The 18949-nt window shown below is 40.2% G+C and overlaps 1 protein-coding gene across 1 annotated transcript; it reads right to left on the bottom strand.

Annotated features, from left to right (window-relative positions):
* Positions 1 to 1428: 1428 nt before the first annotated feature.
* LOC103086572 (putative RNA polymerase II subunit A C-terminal domain phosphatase SSU72-like protein 1) lies at positions 1429 to 2016 on the bottom strand. The gene has a single exon (XM_007463042.1). The coding sequence runs from the start codon at positions 2011 to 2013 to the stop codon at positions 1429 to 1431; it is 585 nt and encodes a 194-aa protein (XP_007463104.1). The 5' UTR covers positions 2014 to 2016.
* Positions 2017 to 18949: the final 16933 nt, after the last annotated feature.

Below are 18949 nucleotides of genomic sequence, written 5' to 3'. Positions count from 1 at the left end.
TAAAAATATTTCAAAGTTCAAACATTTAATATAATTTTATCTCACGAAAAAAGAAAATTAACATACACCTCGCCAAAAGGGCAAAAGGAAATTGATATAAATGGATGGAATACACAATGGTTTTTTATTTCCAGAGCATCCTTCATCACATCACTTGTCCAGCACTCGATTATAAGCCGTGGTTTGTTCATCGGGAAAACGGAGTCCTTGAGGTTAACTTCCTTGCAGAGCTGTAGGAGCACTGAATTCTTTCTTCTTTTTTTTTTTTTACATCTTTATTGGGGTATAATTGCTTTACAATGGTGTGTTAGTTTCTGCTTTATAACAAAGTGAATCAGTTATACATATACATATGTTCCCATATCTCTTCCCTCTTGCATCTCCCTCCCACCTCCCCTCCCTATGCCACCCCTCCAGGCGGTCACAAAGCACCGAGCTGATCTCCCTGTGCTATGCGGCTGCTTCCCACTAGCTATCTACCTTACGTTTGGTAGTGTATATATGTCCATGCCTCTCATTAAAGAAATGCAAATCAAAACTACAATGAGACATCATCTCACACCAGTCAGAATGGCCATCATCAAAAAATCTAGAAACAATAAATGCTGGAGAGGGTGTGGAGAAAAGGGAACACTCTTGCACTGCTGGTGGGAATGTGAATTGGTACAGCCACCATGGAGAACAGTATGGAGGTTCCTTAAAAAACTACAAATAGAACTACCATATGACCCAGCAATCCCACTACTGGGCATATACCCTGAGAAAACCATAATTCAAAAAGAGTCATGTACCAAAATGTTCATTGCAGCTCTATTTACAATAGCCAGGACATGGAAGCAACCTAAATTGACAGATGAATGGATAAGAAGATGTGGCACATATATACAATGGAATATTACTCAGCCATAAAAAGAAACGAAATTGAGCTATTTGTAATGAGGTGGATAGACCTAGAGTCTGTCATACAAAGTGAAGTAAGTCAGAAAGAGAAAGACAAATACCATATCCTAACACATATATATATATGGAATTTAAGAAAAAAAAATGTCATGAAGAACCTAGGGGTAAGACAGGAATAAAGACACAGACCTACTAGAGAACGGACTTGAGGATATGGGGAGGGGGAAGGGTGGGCTGTGACAAAGCGAGAGAGAGGCATGAATTATTTCTTCTGAGTCAAGTACGCACACCATTGTCCCTCAAATTGGAAGGCTTTGGATGCCGACTGGCGGTCCACGTTCCGTTTCCCATGAAATATATTCTCCTCCACTTCCTTCCCTGGGTTGAAAAAAAGGGTACTTGAAAAAAATCATAGAGACGGCCTTTAGTGGAAAGGGCTTTGAGGACACTTCTCACAGAAAATACCACTAGCCCAAAAGTCCAGGCACAAGTTCTTATCTTCAAAGGAGCTGAAATCAGGCAAGATCTTCAGTAGAAGCAGACTGTGTGAAGAAAGTTCCCTCCTGTTTTCTCCTTCTCTGCCTGGAACAACTCAGCCAGACTGCCTTTCACGTCTTCCGCCTGCTGGAGACCTTGGCAGAGCTCACAAATGATCAGAGATCCAAGGGTGGCTAATTCCAGGGTGTCCTCTATGTCCACGTTGATCACGTGCACAGGCTGCCAGGTCTCCTGATCTCTGGCACACATATCTGCCACCACCCTGTCATAGACTCTCTCTGCACAGGTGAAGATGACTTCGAAGGGATCTCTGCACTCTTGAAATCTTTCTGGGTGAGGCTTGATTCTGTCATTTCTTTTCAAGATGTGTAACACTCCATTCCCTTTGTAGTAGTTTCGGTCTTTACAGGAAAGGTCCTTGTGCATCATCTTACATGAAGTTGAAGAGTCATAAGCCACTGGTTCCTTGGGCGCCAGTCTTGGGAACCTCACGAGGGATCCCATTCCAAAATACCTGACGCTGAAACCTTTCTTCCTGAGGATGCTGTGGGCTTCCATGCTCCTGTTTATGTTACTCATACAGACCACAGCCACCCTGAGTGGAGAGGAGGGCATTATGGCGGCTCCTTGGGACTCCCAGCCAGACGAGTGGACTTCAGGGGCCGAGGGAACTCTGAAGCCAGGAGGTTGACCGGCTGGGTCCAGCTCTCCCAACCTGTGTTAGTGTCAAACAACGGAAACCAGGTTTATATGGAGTCACCTCCCCACAGTGGGAGGTGAATTCTTGATTGATGATTGGCTTAGCTCTTGAGTGATTGGGTTTGGATAGTGGGCTCTGACCAGAGAACCCAATCCAGTCATCAGAACCATCCGGTCGTTAAATCACCTGAACGTCTAAATCTCCACAAGGGTATGCTTGTCCCGTGGGTGTATCTTGAAATCTCCACTTAGCCCTGTTGGTGCACCTGTGGATGGGGCTACGATTGATATTAGGCAAATTACCTAGACTCCTCCAAAACTTGTCACCAGCCCCTCCAGTGACTTGAGAACATGCCTGTGAAAAACGTGTTTGAAACTTCCAAGCTCACACTTAGGTCAATTTTACATAAAATTACAAGGATTGTTTCATATTCCTTTCATCAGCTGATATTCTAGAAGTGTAATTGTGTCAAATCTCAGGAGGATTCCTATAGTTTTGCCCATAAAGTAATAAAATGATTCACCAGTGTAAAAAGCAACTCCTGGAAAACATCCCTGCTGACAGTGTTTCAGGAGTTACAAGAACACTACACATCCTCCTATTGATTTTCTTGAATTCATGATGATTCTCCAGGGACTGGAGCGGCCTCCACCGGCTCTCCCATGTCTTCAAGTATGGCTCTGTTGGACCATTCTATACTGAAATAATCATTTATAGTTCCATTCTTTTTGTTAGTTTGCACAGTTGACTGAGCAAAGGACATAGAGGTTGCCTGTGGGTCCTGGGAGCCTCACACGGGATCCGGCTCCAAAAGATTTGACACTGAACACTTTCTTCATGAGGATGCTGTGGGCTTCCACGCTCCTGTTAATGTTACTCATACAGACCATAGCCACCCAGAGCGAGGAGGAGGGCATGGTGGTCGCCACTTGGGACTCCAGCCAGATGGCTGGAGATTGAGGGGACTCTGAAGCCAGGGAGAAGACTGCCTCTGTCCAGCTCTTCCAACTAGTGTACTGTCAAAGAACAGAGACCAGGCTTATATTAAGTCACCACCCACCCTTGGTGCCTGGAGAACTCTTGATTGATTGATTGATTGATTGGGTTAACTCTTGATTGACTGGGTTTGGATAGTAGGCTCTGACCAGAGAACTCAATCCAGTCATCAGAACAATCAGGTGATTAAATGAACTGAAAATCTAATTCTTTGCAAGGGTATGGCTACCCACTGGGAGCATTTTGAAATCTCTAGTTAGCCCTGTTTGTTCACCTGTGTATGGGACTACTATTGATATTAGACAAAATACCTAGACTATTCCCAAGCTTGTCACCGACCACTCCAGTGACCTGTGAACACACATGTGGAAAATGGGTTTGAAATTTCCATGCTTACACTTAATTCAGTTATACGTAAAATTAAAAGTGTTTTTGCGTATTTCTTTCATACAACTGATACTCTACAAATGTAACTGTGTTAAATCAGAGGAAGGCACACATAGTTTTGTCCATAAAATCACAAAATGATTCACCAGTGTAAAAAGTGACTTCTGGAAAACATCCCTGCTGATAGTGTTTCAGGAGTTACAAGAGCACCACACATCCTTTTGATTTTTGTAAATTCATGATAATTCTTGAAAGACTCCAGTGGCCTCCACCGGCTTTCTGATGTCTTTTACACTCAGTCTCATAGTGGAATCCCCAAGCCAGAAGCATCAACATCAATTGGGAATGTGTTAATGCAAATTTTGCAAATTTTGACCCCAGGTCACCCAATCAGTATCTCTGGGAGTGGAGCCCATAGATCTGTGTTTTTTAGAAACACTCATATGATTGTGTATTACACCAAGGCTTAAGAGCACCTGCCTCGAGGCAGAGGTTTCTGCAACTTGACTGGAGCGGCTGGGCCCATGAGCCATGGCCGCTGAGACTGTGTGTCCGGAGCCTGTGTTCCACAACGGGAAAGGCCACAACAGTGAGAGGCCCACATACCACAAAAAAAAAAAAAAAAAGAATAGAAGAGAAGAGAAGCAGGAAGATCTTAAAAGTCCCGTTAGAGAAAAGGCCAGGCATAAATGAAAATGTCAGATCTTACATAAGTTGTGAAATTTTTTTCTTAGAGTCAGTGACCCAGACATAAAACGTTTTTAAAAAGATGAGACCTGGGCTTCCCTGGTGGCGCAGTGGTTGAGAGTCCGCCTGCCGATGCGGGGGACACGGGTTCGTGCCTCGGTCTGGGAGGATCCCACATGCCGTGGAGCGGCTGGGCCCGTGAGCCATGGCCGCTGAGCCTGTGCATCCGGAGCCTGTGCTCTGCAATGGGAGAGGCCACAGCAGTGAGAGGCCTGCATACCGCAACAACAACAAAAAAAAATGAGACCTACTGTATAGCACAGAGAACTATTCTCATAATTTTGTAATAACCTATAAGGGAAAAGAATGTGAGGAAGAATATATAAATGTATATATATATATATATATATATATGTGTGTGTGTGTATATATATGTATGTGTACATATATACACATATATACACCTGAATCACTGTGCTGTACAACTGAAACTAACACATCATAAATCAACTATACTTCAATTAAATATATATATATGTATATATATATATATATATATATATATATAAAGAGGCACAAACTACTAGGTATAAAATAGATAAGCAACAAGGATATATTGTACAGCACAGGGAAATACAGCCATTATCTTGTAATAACTTTAAATGGAGTATAATCTATAAAATTTTGAATTACCTTGCTGTACCCCTTTTGTACATTGATATACAATATTACTAATGTAATATTGTATATCAACTATACTTCAATTAAACGGTAAAGAATAGTGTAAAAAGATAAAATAAAATAAAATATTTAAAGGAGAGAATTAAGGTCTCAGAGCCCAAATTATAATCATGACCCAAGGGGAGGATCATGTTTCAAAGGCATTGAGAAGCACTATGCTAAGCCAATCCTTGAAGGCCAGTTCACAAAATAGTGCTGTATAATTTGGACAGAGGTGAAGGGAGGAGACTGGGAGGATCAGCCATAATTTGCTCATCTGGAAAATGGAGTTCCTGGATGGTAACTTCATTGCAGAGTGATGTGATCCCTGAATTGTCTCTTCCAAGGTAAGTACCTTGAGCATCGTCTCCCACATAGGAAGGGATTTTATGACTACTGGTAGTCCATGTTCCAATTTCCATAAAATGCTTTTCCCATCCATTTTCTTCCCTGGGTAGGTGTACCTGAAAAAAATCATACAAAGATATTTTAATGGAAAGGGCATTAAAGAGACCTCTCACAGAAAATACAGATTAGTTCAAAGTTCCAGGCACAAGTTCTGACAGCTGAAGAAGCCCAAGATCTTCAGTAGAAGCAGACCATGTGAAGAAAGCTCCTTCCAGTTTTCCCCTCCACTGCCAGGAGCAGCTGGGCCTGATGGTCTTCTAGGTCGTCAGCATGCTGGAGGTGTTGGCAGAGCTCACAGATGATCAAAGCTCCAAGGGTGGTGTCCTCCAGTGTGTCATCTGTGTCCACATTGATCACGTGCACAGTCTGACATGTCTCCTGCTCTCTGGCACACAGATCTTCCACAATTCTGTTGAAGATGCTCTCCTCACAGGTGGAATTGACATCAAAGGGATACTTGCAGTCTTGAATCTTCTGAATGGGGTTTGATTCTCTCATTTCTTCCCAAGGTGTGTAAGGTTCTATTCCTGCTCTAGCATTCTTTACCTTTCCCATTAAGGTTGTATACGTCTGCTTATATATCTTTGAGAAATGGTAAATCACTGTAAGATCTGCATTTTTGGAGAAAGAACAGTAGCTATAACCTCTGCAGTTTTTCACATACAATGTCTATTATGCAATCACACCCAATCAAATATTACCAAGCATTTCAAGAAATATCATCAATAACAAAAATCAATGAGAAAAATGTAACAGGCACAGAACTACAAATGAATTAAATATTGGAACTATCAGACAGATATTTTTTAATAAAATATTTATCTGGATCCTTTTAGAAAATATCGATTGTGTCTTCAAAGTTAAATTATCACCAAAAGAGAAGTCCCCATCCAGGATCTCCAGGACCATAAGTAGTTGCCTATTGCCATCACAGGCTCAGCAAGGAGATGCACAGCAAATTTCTACTGAGTGTTTGTCCAACCTTAATTAATGTTATGAACTGAGCTACAAATGTGAGCTATGAGGACTCATCTGTATCTCAGATATGATGCCTGTATTAAACAGACCTCTGTGACCCTATTCAGAGATTCTGGCCCAGCCTGAGAGACTCCTGTTCTTCCTGGATTAGTTCAAGGAACCGAGATAACCCTGTGAGGAGCACACATATGATCCATTAAGACTGAGTGGAGCAGCGAATAATACCTCACCTGCTCAGCAGTTTACTGCAGAGCACTCTGCTTCCCAAAACCTCCCATCACATCACCACTTGACTCAATGACCTGACAGAGCTTTGGCCTTTGGAAGAATTCCCACTGTCTAGAAATCTTGGGCTTCTCTAAGGAGGGCAGGGAGAAGCACTTCTATAAATATTTCAAAGACAAGGACTAAGGCCTCAGAGCTTTGCAATTGACAAAAGACAACAACATGTGCCTCAAACAGCAGATGAAGGAGAGTGCAGTCTTACCGAACCAAACTTTGGTCCGCTTGCACAAGCTCAGTAAAGCCAATCTACTGACACCGGGTTTGGGGAAAGCAAAGTGCAGTGTTTATTGCAGGTGCCAAACAAGGAGTCCAGGTGGCAAATGCTCAAAAGACCCAAACTCCCCATGGCTTCTAGTGAAAGATTTTTAAAGACAGTGTGCAGTAGAGGGTTGCACAGTGAGTGATCACCTCATAGACTTTCTTCTGATTGGTTGGTGGTGAGGTAATGGGGAGTCAGCATCATCAACCTTCTAGTTCCAACTGGTCTGGGGTCTACGTGCTTGTGATTAGCATGCGGTTAACTTCTTCCACATGGTGGGGGTTGTAGCATCTGCAAAATCACTCAAAGGATATGGCTCAGCATATCATCTTACAGCCCTTGAGAAGGAACTTAAGGTCCTTGACTTTGTTTAATGACAAAACTATTATTTTGTCTTATTAACTGCTTGCTTTTGTTTCTGAATTTTCTCACTTCTCTGATTAAATTTATTCTTTGGAACTCAGAGAAGGCCTAGGAGGATAAAGTTTTTCTACAAACAAGAGATAGGCAAAGGACAGGTGGGGGGAGGGTGGGTCATTCCCCAGAAGGCCCATAGTGTCCTGCTTGTTTACAGCAGGAACACACAGCCACTGCTCAGATCACAATTACCTCCTTTGTACATTAACTCTCCAATTTACTCAGCTTAGGTGACCAGAGACCTAATATTTGTGTACCTGTGTTATCTGGCTACTAAGGGAATCTAAGTACAGAAAATCCCATTTGATAAAGTTGACTTTCAGATGTATGGACTAGATGTATCTGTTTTCTCTCATTTCTTGGATATAAATACAAATGTGTTTCAGAAAGATGGTGACTATGAAAATTGCTGTAGTTTCATCCACTTCAATGTCAGGTTGTTTTGCAGCCAATTTTTACTCCTTGAGAGAATATACAGGAATAGATGATATATCTCTTCCTTTGGAGGTCTGAAAAATCTGCTTGAAAGCTTTGAAAGGCACCATCCAAGTTTTCAAACTCAACAATAATTTCTTGTTCAACCGCCTAAGTTGAAGGACAGCCAGAGAGTTGAAGGAGAAGCTCTTGTGTTAAGATGTCATCCAGTATATAGTTGGAATACTGCAGTGAGTATAAGTACAATAAAATCAATGTTTTTAAGCAATAAAAATATTTCCCTACTCGTTTGAGGCCCAAAATGAAAAATTTGTGAAACAAGCTATGGATGTACCAATGGATGCACCAGCGTACCTATATATTAAATTTTTTCTAAATTAAATTTACAGTTTTGCCTTCTATATTAAGTACTGTCATTTTGTACAAAGAATAAATCTAAATTTACAGTGACTATTCAGAATTATTTTTTTCTCTCTGTTTCCTAGCCAGCTTCCTGAGCTCCAGCTGCTCTTATCCCTGGGAAGGTCCATGAGACGCTCAAGTGGGTTCTAGTCCATGGTTCATATTTCAACCTCAGAAATAAGTCCAGACCTGGCTGGAAGACAGTCTTGGAGTAGAAGAATGAGGAACAGTAGCCACTGTATGTTACTGTTCATGGTACCTCAGACCTGAATGATAAGTGACCACCTAACTGAGAAAATAACATCCTTGGGCATGAGGAGGCTGAGTTTCCCCTGCCTGAAGCTCCATTCCCCAAAGGAGAAAGGGAGGGGGGGATAAATTAGGAGTATGAGATTAACAGATACAACTATTGTACATAAAATAGATAAGCAACAAGGATTTATGGTATAGCACAGGGAACTATATACAATATCTTATAATAACCCATAATGGAAAATAATCTGGAAATATATATAATATATATAGATATACATATATATATATATATAATTGCATCATTTTGCTGTACACCTAAAAACTAACACAATATTGTAAATCAACCATACTTCAATTTTTTAAAAGATGGTTTTTCCTATAGTCAGTATTTTTTGAATGTTTTAAATGTCTTTTTTATTATTACTACTTTATTTCCATTTTTTTTAAGTCTATTCTGGAAAAAAATACCTTGCCCTCAAAGTTCTTATGTCTTTTTGTAATTACCTCTACGAGAAAGTCCATATTCTCCAGACACATTTTTATGTGAAATCAGTGGACACTCAGCTGTATTTCTGTGGCTGAACACAGTTTGTTTATTTCCAAATTACTTCAAGAACACAGGCAACAATTTATGTTTCATGTACTTTAGGACATCAGTGAACTGAAACTTTTTAAAGCTACATTTGTTCATGTGAATTCTTTGAGTTTCTTACAGAAAGCTTTGCAGTGCAATTGTCTGACTTTTTTAAATCAATAGTCAACTCAAGATAAGGGTCCAATTTTATGTTTTTGGATGTTGATATCCAGTTTTTCCAAAACTATTTATTGAAGAGAGACTATCCTTTCCCAATTGTGTGTTCTTGACACACTTGTTAAAGATGAGTTGACAGTACCCGTCAGTTCCATACTGTAGCTTTGTAATATATTTTGAAATCAGGAAGTGCTATGTCTCCAGCTTTGTTCTTTTCATTCAAAATTGCTTTGGCTCTTCAGGGTCTTTTCAGATTTCATATGAACTTTAGGATTATTTTTTTCTATTTCTATTAAAAATGGCTTTGGAAAGAACTCAAACAAACAACCTAACAATACACCTAAAGCAACTAGAGAAAGAAGAACAAACAAAACCCAAAGTTATTAGAAGGAAAGAAATCATAAATTTCAGGAGAAGAAATAAATGAAAGAGATTAAAAATAAACAATAGAAAAGATCGATGAAACTAAAAGCTGGTTCTTTGAGAAGATAAACAAAACTGAGAAACCTTTAGCCAGACCCATCAAGAGAAAAAGGGAGAGGGCCTAAATCAATAAAATTAGAAACGAAAAAGGAGAAGTTACAACCGACACCACAGAAATACAAAGAAGCATAAGAGACTATACTATAAGCAACTATATGTCAATAAAATGGACAACCTAGAAGAAATGGACAAACTCTTAGAAAGGTACAATCTTCCAAGACTGAACCAGGAAGAAATAGAAAATATGAACAGACCAATTACAAGTACTGAAGTTGAGTCTGCAGTTTAAAAACTCCCAACAAACAAAAGTCAAGGACCAGATGGCTTCACAGGCAAATTCTATCAAACACATAAAGAAGAGTTAACACCTGTCCTTCTGAAACTAGTCCAAAAAATTGCAGAGGAAGGAACACTTCCAAACTCATTCTGTGAGGCCACCATCACCCTGACACCAAAACCAGACAAAGATACCACACACACAAAAAAAAATTACAGGTCAATATCACTGATGAACATAGATGCAAAAATCCTCAACAAAATACTAGTAAATCAAATCCAATAATATATTAAAATGATCATATACCATGATCAAGTGGGATTTATCCCAGGGAAAAACATAAGCAGAACACTCTTTTTTTTTTTTTTTTTTTTTGCGGTATGCGGGCCTCTCACTGTTGTGGCCTCTCCTGTTGCGGAGCACAGGCTCCGGACGTGCAGGCTCAGCGTCCATGGCTCACGGGTCCAGTCGCTCCACGGCATGTGGGATCTTCCCGGACCGGGGCACGAACCTGTGTCCCATGCATCGGCAGGGAGACTCTCAAACACTGCACCACCAGGGTAGCCCAGAACACTCTTTGACATGAATCACAGCAATGTTTTTTGGATCCACCTCCTAGAATAATGAAAATGAAAACAAAAATAAACAATTGGGACCTAATTAAGCTTAAAAGCTTCTGCACAGCAAAGGAAACCATAAACAAAATGAAAAGACAACCCACAGAATGGGAAAATATATTATAAATGATGCGCCCCACAAGGGATTAATCTCCAAAATATACAAACAGCTCATGCAGCTCAATATCAAGAAAAGAAAACAACCCAATCAAAAAGTAGCCAGAAGATCTAAATAGACATTTCTCCAAAGAAGTCATACAGATGGCCAAAAGCACATGAAAAGATGCTCAACATCGCTAATTATTAGAGAAATGCAAATCAAAACTACAATGAGGTATCACCTTACATTGGTCAGAATGGCCGTCATCAAAAAGTTTACAAATAATAAATGCTGGAGAGGGTGTGGAGAAAAGGGAACCCTCCTACACTGTTGTGTGGTTATGTAAATTGGTACAGCCACTATGGAGAACAGTATAGAGGTTCCTTAAGAAACCAACGAAAAATAGAGCTACCTGGGCACATATCTGGAGAAAACTATAATTCAAAAAGATACATGCACCCCAATGTTCATAGCAGCACTACTTACAATAGCCAAGACATGGAAGCAACCTAAGTGTCCATCGACAGAGCGATAGACAAAGAAGATGTGGTACATATATACAATGGAATATTACCCAGCCATAAAAAAAGAACAAAATAATGTCATTTGCAGCAATTGGATGGACCTAGAGATTATCATACTAAGTGAAGTAAGTCAGACAAAGACAAATATCATATGATATTGCTTATATGTGGAATCTAAAAAAGGGAGGCAAATGAACTTATTTACAAAACAGAAATAGACTCACAGACATAGAAAACAAACTTATGATTACCAAAGTGGGGAGAGGGATAAATTAGGAGTTTGGGATTAAAACATACACACTACTATATATAAAATAGATAAACAGTAAGGACTTACAGTATAGCACAGGGAATTATACTCAATATCTTGTAATAACCTATAATGGAAGAGAATGTAAAAAAAGGATATATATTTATATGTATATATACATATATATATGTATAACTGAATCACTTTACTGTATACCTGAAACTAATACAACATTGTAAATCAATTATATTTCAATTTAAAAAAATGTAATGGCTTTGGGATATTAATAGGGGTTGCATTGAATCTGTAGGTTTCTTTGAGTAGTATGGATATTTTAACAATATTAATTCTTCCAGTCCATGAACACAACGTGTCTTTCCACTTATGTGTGTTTACTTAACCCTTTCTTTCATTTTTTTGGTAAGTTTTCAGTGTGTAATTCTTTACATACTTAGAAACCTCATTATTTCTGATATTTTTAAGTTCAATTTACAAAATTTTTCCTTCTATTTACAAGTCTAGATAATGTTAGTAATCATGTTTAAGGGACCAATACTACTTATTTAATTAAATTTCTCTAAAAATTTTAAACTATGTTTATAAACTTCCAAGTTTTGATTTCCCCTTTTAAGTATATAAATTGCTTTTCAATCCGAGTGTCTTACCGAGTTCCTAATAAACAATTACAATCTAATAAAATAAATTTAGAACTATGGTAGATGTGAGGTTCTCTTAAAAATAAGTTTACTGGACTTCCCTGGTGGCACAGTGGTTAAGAATCTGCCTGCCAGTGCAGGGGACACGGGTTTGAGCCCTGGTCCAGGAAGATCCCACATGCCACAGAGCAACTAAGCCAGTGCGCCACAACTACCAAGCCTGCGCTCTAGAGCCCGAGAGCCACAACTACTGAAGCTCATGCACGTAGAGCCCGTGTTCCGCAACGAGAGAAACCACCGCATTGAGAAGCCTGTGCACCGCAACGAAGGGTAGCCCCCTCTAGCCGCAACTAGAGAAAGGCCTACACGCAGCAACGAAGACCCAACACAGCCATAAATAAATAAATTTATTTTTTTAAAGTAAGTTTACTGGAATTTTATTAGACATTTAAATTTAAAATTATGCTATAGCAGTTATTCATATAGACACTTAAAAGTTGGAATCTATTAAGTACTATGTCTGTCAGTACTCTAGTATGCCAAATTCTCTTACATATTACAAGACATTAAGTAACAAACATACAGGATATTCCCATGCTAACCCAAAAATATAAATACAGTGAGTTTGATTTACTTAATTGTCTCTCCACTGAGCTTTAAATCTTCCCAGGGATATTTTTAAATGGAGAAGATGAAACACCCACAAAGGAAACAGTTTTATTATTCCAGGAAGCTGAGGTTCCTGGCCTGATGCACCAATAACCCTCATCCACCAGAGAGAGTCCTGGCTGGGATGCAGGATTAGATTCTTCTCTATGATCAAGTTGATGTTCTATTTGCAAAACACTTGCAAGGAGAAAAATCTAAATTTAAAAAAGAAAAGTTTTTTCACAAAGAATACAACATGCATGACTTATAGCTAACCAGATTGATTTTAACAAGTTTAGAGTCATCATAATCAGTGCAAAAAATGTATAATTGAACAAGTTCCTTTCTCTAGTTTATTTTCTCTAACATGTATTTTTAATAAATGTAGTGTCCTACTACAAACATCCATATGAGCTTTGAATCCTGATATGAAGTGTTACATTTCACAACAGATGAGTTTTTTTAATTTAATAAAAATATTACAGGAAAACTTCTTGCAAAAGAATTAATCTGGGAGTCAATTTTATAACAAAATAGAGAATATGCATGTATCTAATATAAATAGGACCTTTGTCCCACCTCAATAATGTTGTAGTTGTTCTTATGACTTTTTAAATAATCTGTAACTCTCTAATTGTCACATCAAAGGATAATCTTTGCCCAGAGGATTACATTTCAAAACTGCTTATGTCTACTACCTCTCCTTTTTAGGCTTCTCATGAAATGTTATTTTATTTTGTATTCTCCATCTTCAATTGAATTTTTGACCAAGGATGTATTAAAGTGCTTAGGGCTTATAAGTTTTCCAGCATCCAGTTGGTGCCTTGAAAGGGAGAAGCTTAAAAGGAATGAAAATGGGAACTGGTGTGTGTTGATCTCCCTCTGCAGCCCCCGAAGTGAATGTAAGCCTTCCAGAAAATGGGAAAGGCTCTACATGTGGCAGGGCCTATGCTTTGGTGAGGCATTGACTGTCACAGCCACGGCACTGGGATCCAGTGCCCAGCAATGGGGTTCTCCATGGACGGCCTATTCTTTCCAATTCTTCCCCCGCTTCAGGGTGTTCTCATAAACGTTCCTTTGAAGATCACACCTCACAACCACCTCCCTTCTGGGGCTAGAGTACTTCTTGGAGATAGGTCTTTCCATGGGGGGCAACACAGGGGCTGCAGAAGTTATCAAAGAGAGGGCACTAAGGGAAAGATGAAAAGAGCCCTTAGCTGGCGATGGCCTGCATTAGTCTCTTGCTGTACATGCTCTCTTCACAGCCCAAAGTCCATTCATCTCTAAATCCGAACTGATCTTCGCAGTCAGTTCAGAGGAAACATTGCAATGTACAAAGAGCCCTGAACTGAAATTTGTGCCACGTAGATGATCTTTCAAAGAATTAGAGGTCCTTTCACCACGTAAGATGGATAGAGTTTCTAAGTGATATTTATTGGGCCTTTAAAACAGTGGCTTGCAGGGACCTCCCTGGTGGTCCAGTGGTTAAGACTTTGCCTTCCAATGCAGGGGGTGTGAGTTTGATCCCTGGTCAGGGAGCTAAGATCCCACATGCCTCACAGCCAAAAAACCAAAGCATAAAACAGAAGCAATATTGTAACATTCACATCAAAAAAATCTTGATAAAAATAAAACAGTGGCTTACATTGTTCTCATTTAATTTTCTCAACATTGCAATGGTGTATTAGTTCTATTATCCCCATTTTACAGAACAGGAGACTGAGGCTTAAAATGGTGAGCTAAACTGCCTAAACTGGCTCATATGGGACCCAGCCAGGTTTCCATACTTAAAATGTCTGTGCTGAAAGCTGATCTCTGGGTCATATTGCCACCTCTTGAGTACTTCATCTCCTCCAGCAGGAAAAGGTTCAGTGTGCCCAGGGGTAGGTCACCTCTTGGGTGAGAAATGTAAATTTTTTGTTATAATTCATACTTCTCCTACTTTTCAAAGGTATTTGTGGGGACAGCCCCCAAAAGGAAGGTATAGAACAAAAAAGTAACATATAGGTCTGTCTGGCACCACATATAGGAAGGCAGGAATAGAGGAAATGGTTGTTCCTTAACTTAGAAAAGTTGTCTGCCCTGACTTGCACAACATGGAACTCTGAGCTACCATGACAACAGTAGGAATATAAAATGAATCAAGTCGTTTTGTTCCTCGGGAGAAAGAACTTTACCATATAATTCATTCTAAGAGAGATTCGCCATGTGGGTCTATAAGTAAAGTTACAGGGAGAAAAAATGTACATGTTACTCTCCTAGTGTATCTGATCTTGAGGAGTTAGGCGCACCTGCAGAGGGCTCAAGAGCCTGAGCTTAGAGGCCAAAAGGACAGTTTTCTTACATTATACATTGTATTTGTTTAAGAAACAATTTTATTTCTACCAGCAACCGTTCTAATCACTTTATAAGGGTAATTCATTCAACAAAAATTAATTCAGCCCATAGTATGATCCAAACACTGCTCTAGGCATTTGGGAGGCATCGGTGAAAATGGGACATTTTGAACAAAGATTCTGCCTTTGTGATGCTTACAGTGTGGAGAGGGGAGAGAGACAATAAACCACATATGCAATAAATAATCAAATTGTGCCATGTGCTAGAAGACGATAAGAGTTATGGAAACAGGAAAATGTAGAGGGTAAGAGGATTGGGGGTGACAGGCTGTGATATTAAATAAGGGTCAGGATCAGTATCCTGAGAATATAAGATGTAAGATAAGACTACAGGGAAAGGAGGGAGCCAGCCAAGCTTGTCCTGGGGAATAGAGCTTCAGGAAGAAAGGCCAGTTATAGCAACTGTCCTGGGGAGGGATCACGCCTGTATCATTCAAAAACCAGCAGGGAGTTAGGTATAGCTATGAGAGTAAGCAAGGGTGAGTGTTACATAATCCTTCTAAATTGCATCTCCAGACCATCCATGGGTGAATCAGTGAAGAGTGCACCCACTGGCTCCATCCCCCATTGGTCAGAGGTTTACTCCATGGGGCATGAATCCCTTGCACCACAGGTTGCTTATGTACAAACACCAAGGGCAGTCCAGGAACAGCCTCGGTGGGGAGGCCCCAAGGTGGGAGCCCAGAGGCTCACAGTACAGGCTGGAGGAGAAGTGCTGTCAGGCTGCACAAAGCTGGACAGAGGTGCTGGCCACAGCAGCAACTGGGAAAAAGAGATGGACGAGGCCAAGAGGATCTGAAGTGGTGCATAAAAGATTTCTGGTTTGGGAGACTTTTCTGGTGGCGCAGAGGTTAGGAATCCACCCGCCAATGCAGGGGACATGGATTCGAGCCCTGGTTTGGGAAGATCCCACATGCCTCAGAGCAACTAAGCCCGTGTGCTACAACTACTGAGCCTGCGCTCTAGAGGGAGCCCGCAAGCTGTAACTACTGAAGCCCGTGTGCCACAACTACTGAAGCTCACGTGCCTAGAGACCATGCTCCTCAACAAGAGAACCCACTGCAATGAGAAGCCCGTGCACCACAACAAAGAGTTGCTCCCGGGCTTCCCTGGTGACCCACTGGTTGGGAGTCCGCCTGCCGATGCAGGGGACGCGGGTTCGTGCCCCGGTCCGGGAGGATCCCGCGTGCCGCGGAGCGGCTGGGCCCGTGAGCAGTGGCCGCTGAGCCTGCGCGTCCAGAGCCTGTGCTCCGCAACGGGAGAGGCCACAGCAGTGAGACGCCTGCATACCGAAAAAAAAAAAAAAAAAAAAAAAAGAGTTGCTCCCGCTTGCTGCAACTAGAAAAAGCCCGCGCACAGCAACAAAGACCCAATGCAGTTAAAAATAAAATAAATAAATAAATAAATTTATATTTTAAAAAAAAGATTTCTGGTTCAGTACTCATGGGTATTGATTTACCCATTCGTAACATTAAATTTCTTGAATAACTACTAGGTAGCAGGCTTCCTAGTTCTTTTATATTGCATGTTGTATACTGACTTATCACTATAAAAGTAATATGTGAAAGTATGCTATTTTTTGAAAAATCAGATCATACAGAAGTAGAAAAATATATTGAAGCCCAAAATATGCTGTTAAATTAAAAAAGCAAAGTGTGAAGGAAGTCCTAAAGGGATAGGGATATTTGTATATGTATGGCTGATTCATTTTGCTGTACAGTAGAAACTAACACAACATTGTAAAGCAGCTATACTCCAATAAAAATTAATTTTTAAAAAAGCAAAATGTAAGAAAGAATATTTACAGTATGCCACCTTTTATGAAAGGAAGGTAACCCAGAAACTAATGAGACTGATTACATCCAGGGAGTGGATGGAAATGGGGTGAAAAGAATAAGATGGTGGCAACAGAACAGGAAAGATGGGGGAGAGACACTTAGTAGAGTTTATGGTTTTATGTTTTTAGAGTTTGTGCTAATGTTTCACATACTCAATTTTTTAATGAATAAAAATCAAGGATAAAAGAGAGAAACCCTAACATAGAATACAAACGAAAGCAAGTGAACCCAACTATATTTACAGTGAATGACATAACACACTGAAGGGGTGAAAAAGTAAGTTTTGAACCAGTATTTAGGCTCTAAACCTTCAGGTTCTAACAAATACTGGATTCCATGTACTAGATTTGATTGGTTTCCACCACAGAATGAGTTAGCAATTCTGAAACTACATTCTATGTATTCTCGGATTAAGCAAACATGTAAGTATATTGTAGATAATGGAAGCCTGGTACTTCACGGTTAGAGGACTGACATATACGGAGAGAGAGGAAGTTCAAATGAATCGTAGCTGTTTGATTGGACCTGGAGGTATTGGGTGGGCCAAAAAGTGCCTTCGGTTTGTAAGTACAAATAAAACACACATTTTTCATTTTCACCAAGAACTTTATTGAGCAACGTATTCACTGTTTTGTTCCACTACCTTCTTCCATTTTTCAGGCAACTTCATTATTCCATCTTCCCAAAACTTTTTATCCTTTTGAACAAAGAACTGTTCCAGGTGTCTTTTATAGTCTTCCAGGGAATTGAAATTTTTTCCATTAGAAGAATTTTGTAAAGACTGAAATAAATGGAAATTGGAAGGTGCAATGTCTGATGAGTATGGTGGATGAATCAGAACTTCCCAGCCAATCTGTAACAGTTTTTGCCTGGTCGTCAAAGAAACATGCGGTCTTTCGTTATCCTGATGGAAGATTATGCATTTTCTGTTGACTAATTTTGGATGCTTTTCACTGAGTGCAGCTTTCATTTTAATTGGGAGCAGTGCTTGTTGGAATTAATCGTTTGGTTTTCCAGGAGGTGCTCATAATAGAGGACTCCCTTCCAATCCCACCACATACACAACATCCCCTTCTTTGGATGAAGACCGGCCTTTGGTGTGGTTGGTGGTGGTTTATTTCACTTGCCCCACGATCTCTTCCGTTCCACATTGTTATACAGTATCCACTTTTCATCACCCGTCACAATTTGTTTTAAAAACGGAATGTTTTCATTACGTTTCAGTAGAGAATCACGTGCGGAAATAGGGTCGAGAAGGTTTTTCTCGATTAACTTAATGTGGAACCCAAACATCAAAGCGATTAACATAACCAAGCAAATGATTTTCAATGCTTGATTTGGATATTTTGAGTATGTCGGCTATCTCCCGCGTGGTATAACACTGATTGTTCTCAATTAATGCCTCATTTTGATCGCTATCAACTTCATCTGGTCTACCTGATGGTGGAGCATCATCCAGAGAGAAATCTCCAGCACTAAACTTCGCAAACCACTCTTGATCAGTCACAGCACCTTCTCCACACACTGCACAAATATTTTTTGGCATTTCCGTTGCATTTTTACCTTTCTTGAAATAAAAAAGCATAATATGCTGAAAATGTTGCTTTTTTCTTCCATCTTCAACATTAAAATGGCTACACAAGGGCTTCCCTGGTGGCGCAGTGCTTGAGGGTCCGCCTGCCGATGCAGGAGACGCGGGTTCGTGCCCCGTTTCGGGAGGATCCCACGTGCCGCGGAGCGGCTGGGCCCGTGAGCCATGGCCGCTGGGCCTGCGCGTCCGGAGCCTGTGCTCCGCAAATGGGAGAGGCCACAACAGTGAGAGGCCCACATAACGCAAGAAAAAAAAAAAAAAAAAAAATGGCTACACAAAAATTCACCGATTTTGATGTCTTTTTTTAAATGCGTGCTGATACGACAGCTGTCACAATCCAATCTAACAGAATTGTTTCAAAGGAAGTTAAGACAACTAAGCACTACTAGAGCCATCTTACAGAAAAACCAAATGAACCTTTTGGCCAACCCATATCAGTACAAACTCCTGGTTGTTAAGATGGATAGATAGGAGATATATAGGGGAAGAGA

This window comes from Lipotes vexillifer, unplaced genomic scaffold (assembly GCF_000442215.2).
Source record: "Lipotes vexillifer unplaced genomic scaffold, Lipotes_vexillifer_v1.1 scaffold557, whole genome shotgun sequence".
NCBI lineage: Eukaryota > Metazoa > Chordata > Mammalia > Artiodactyla > Lipotidae > Lipotes > Lipotes vexillifer.
The sequence above is the reverse complement of the archived record's forward strand: the minus strand, read 5'-3'. Positions and strand labels throughout refer to the sequence as shown.

Coding starts and splice junctions, on each gene's coding strand:
- LOC103086572 (XM_007463042.1), bottom strand. CDS start 2,013: ATGCCCTCCTCTCCACTCAGGGTGGCTGTGGTCTGTATGAGTAACATA.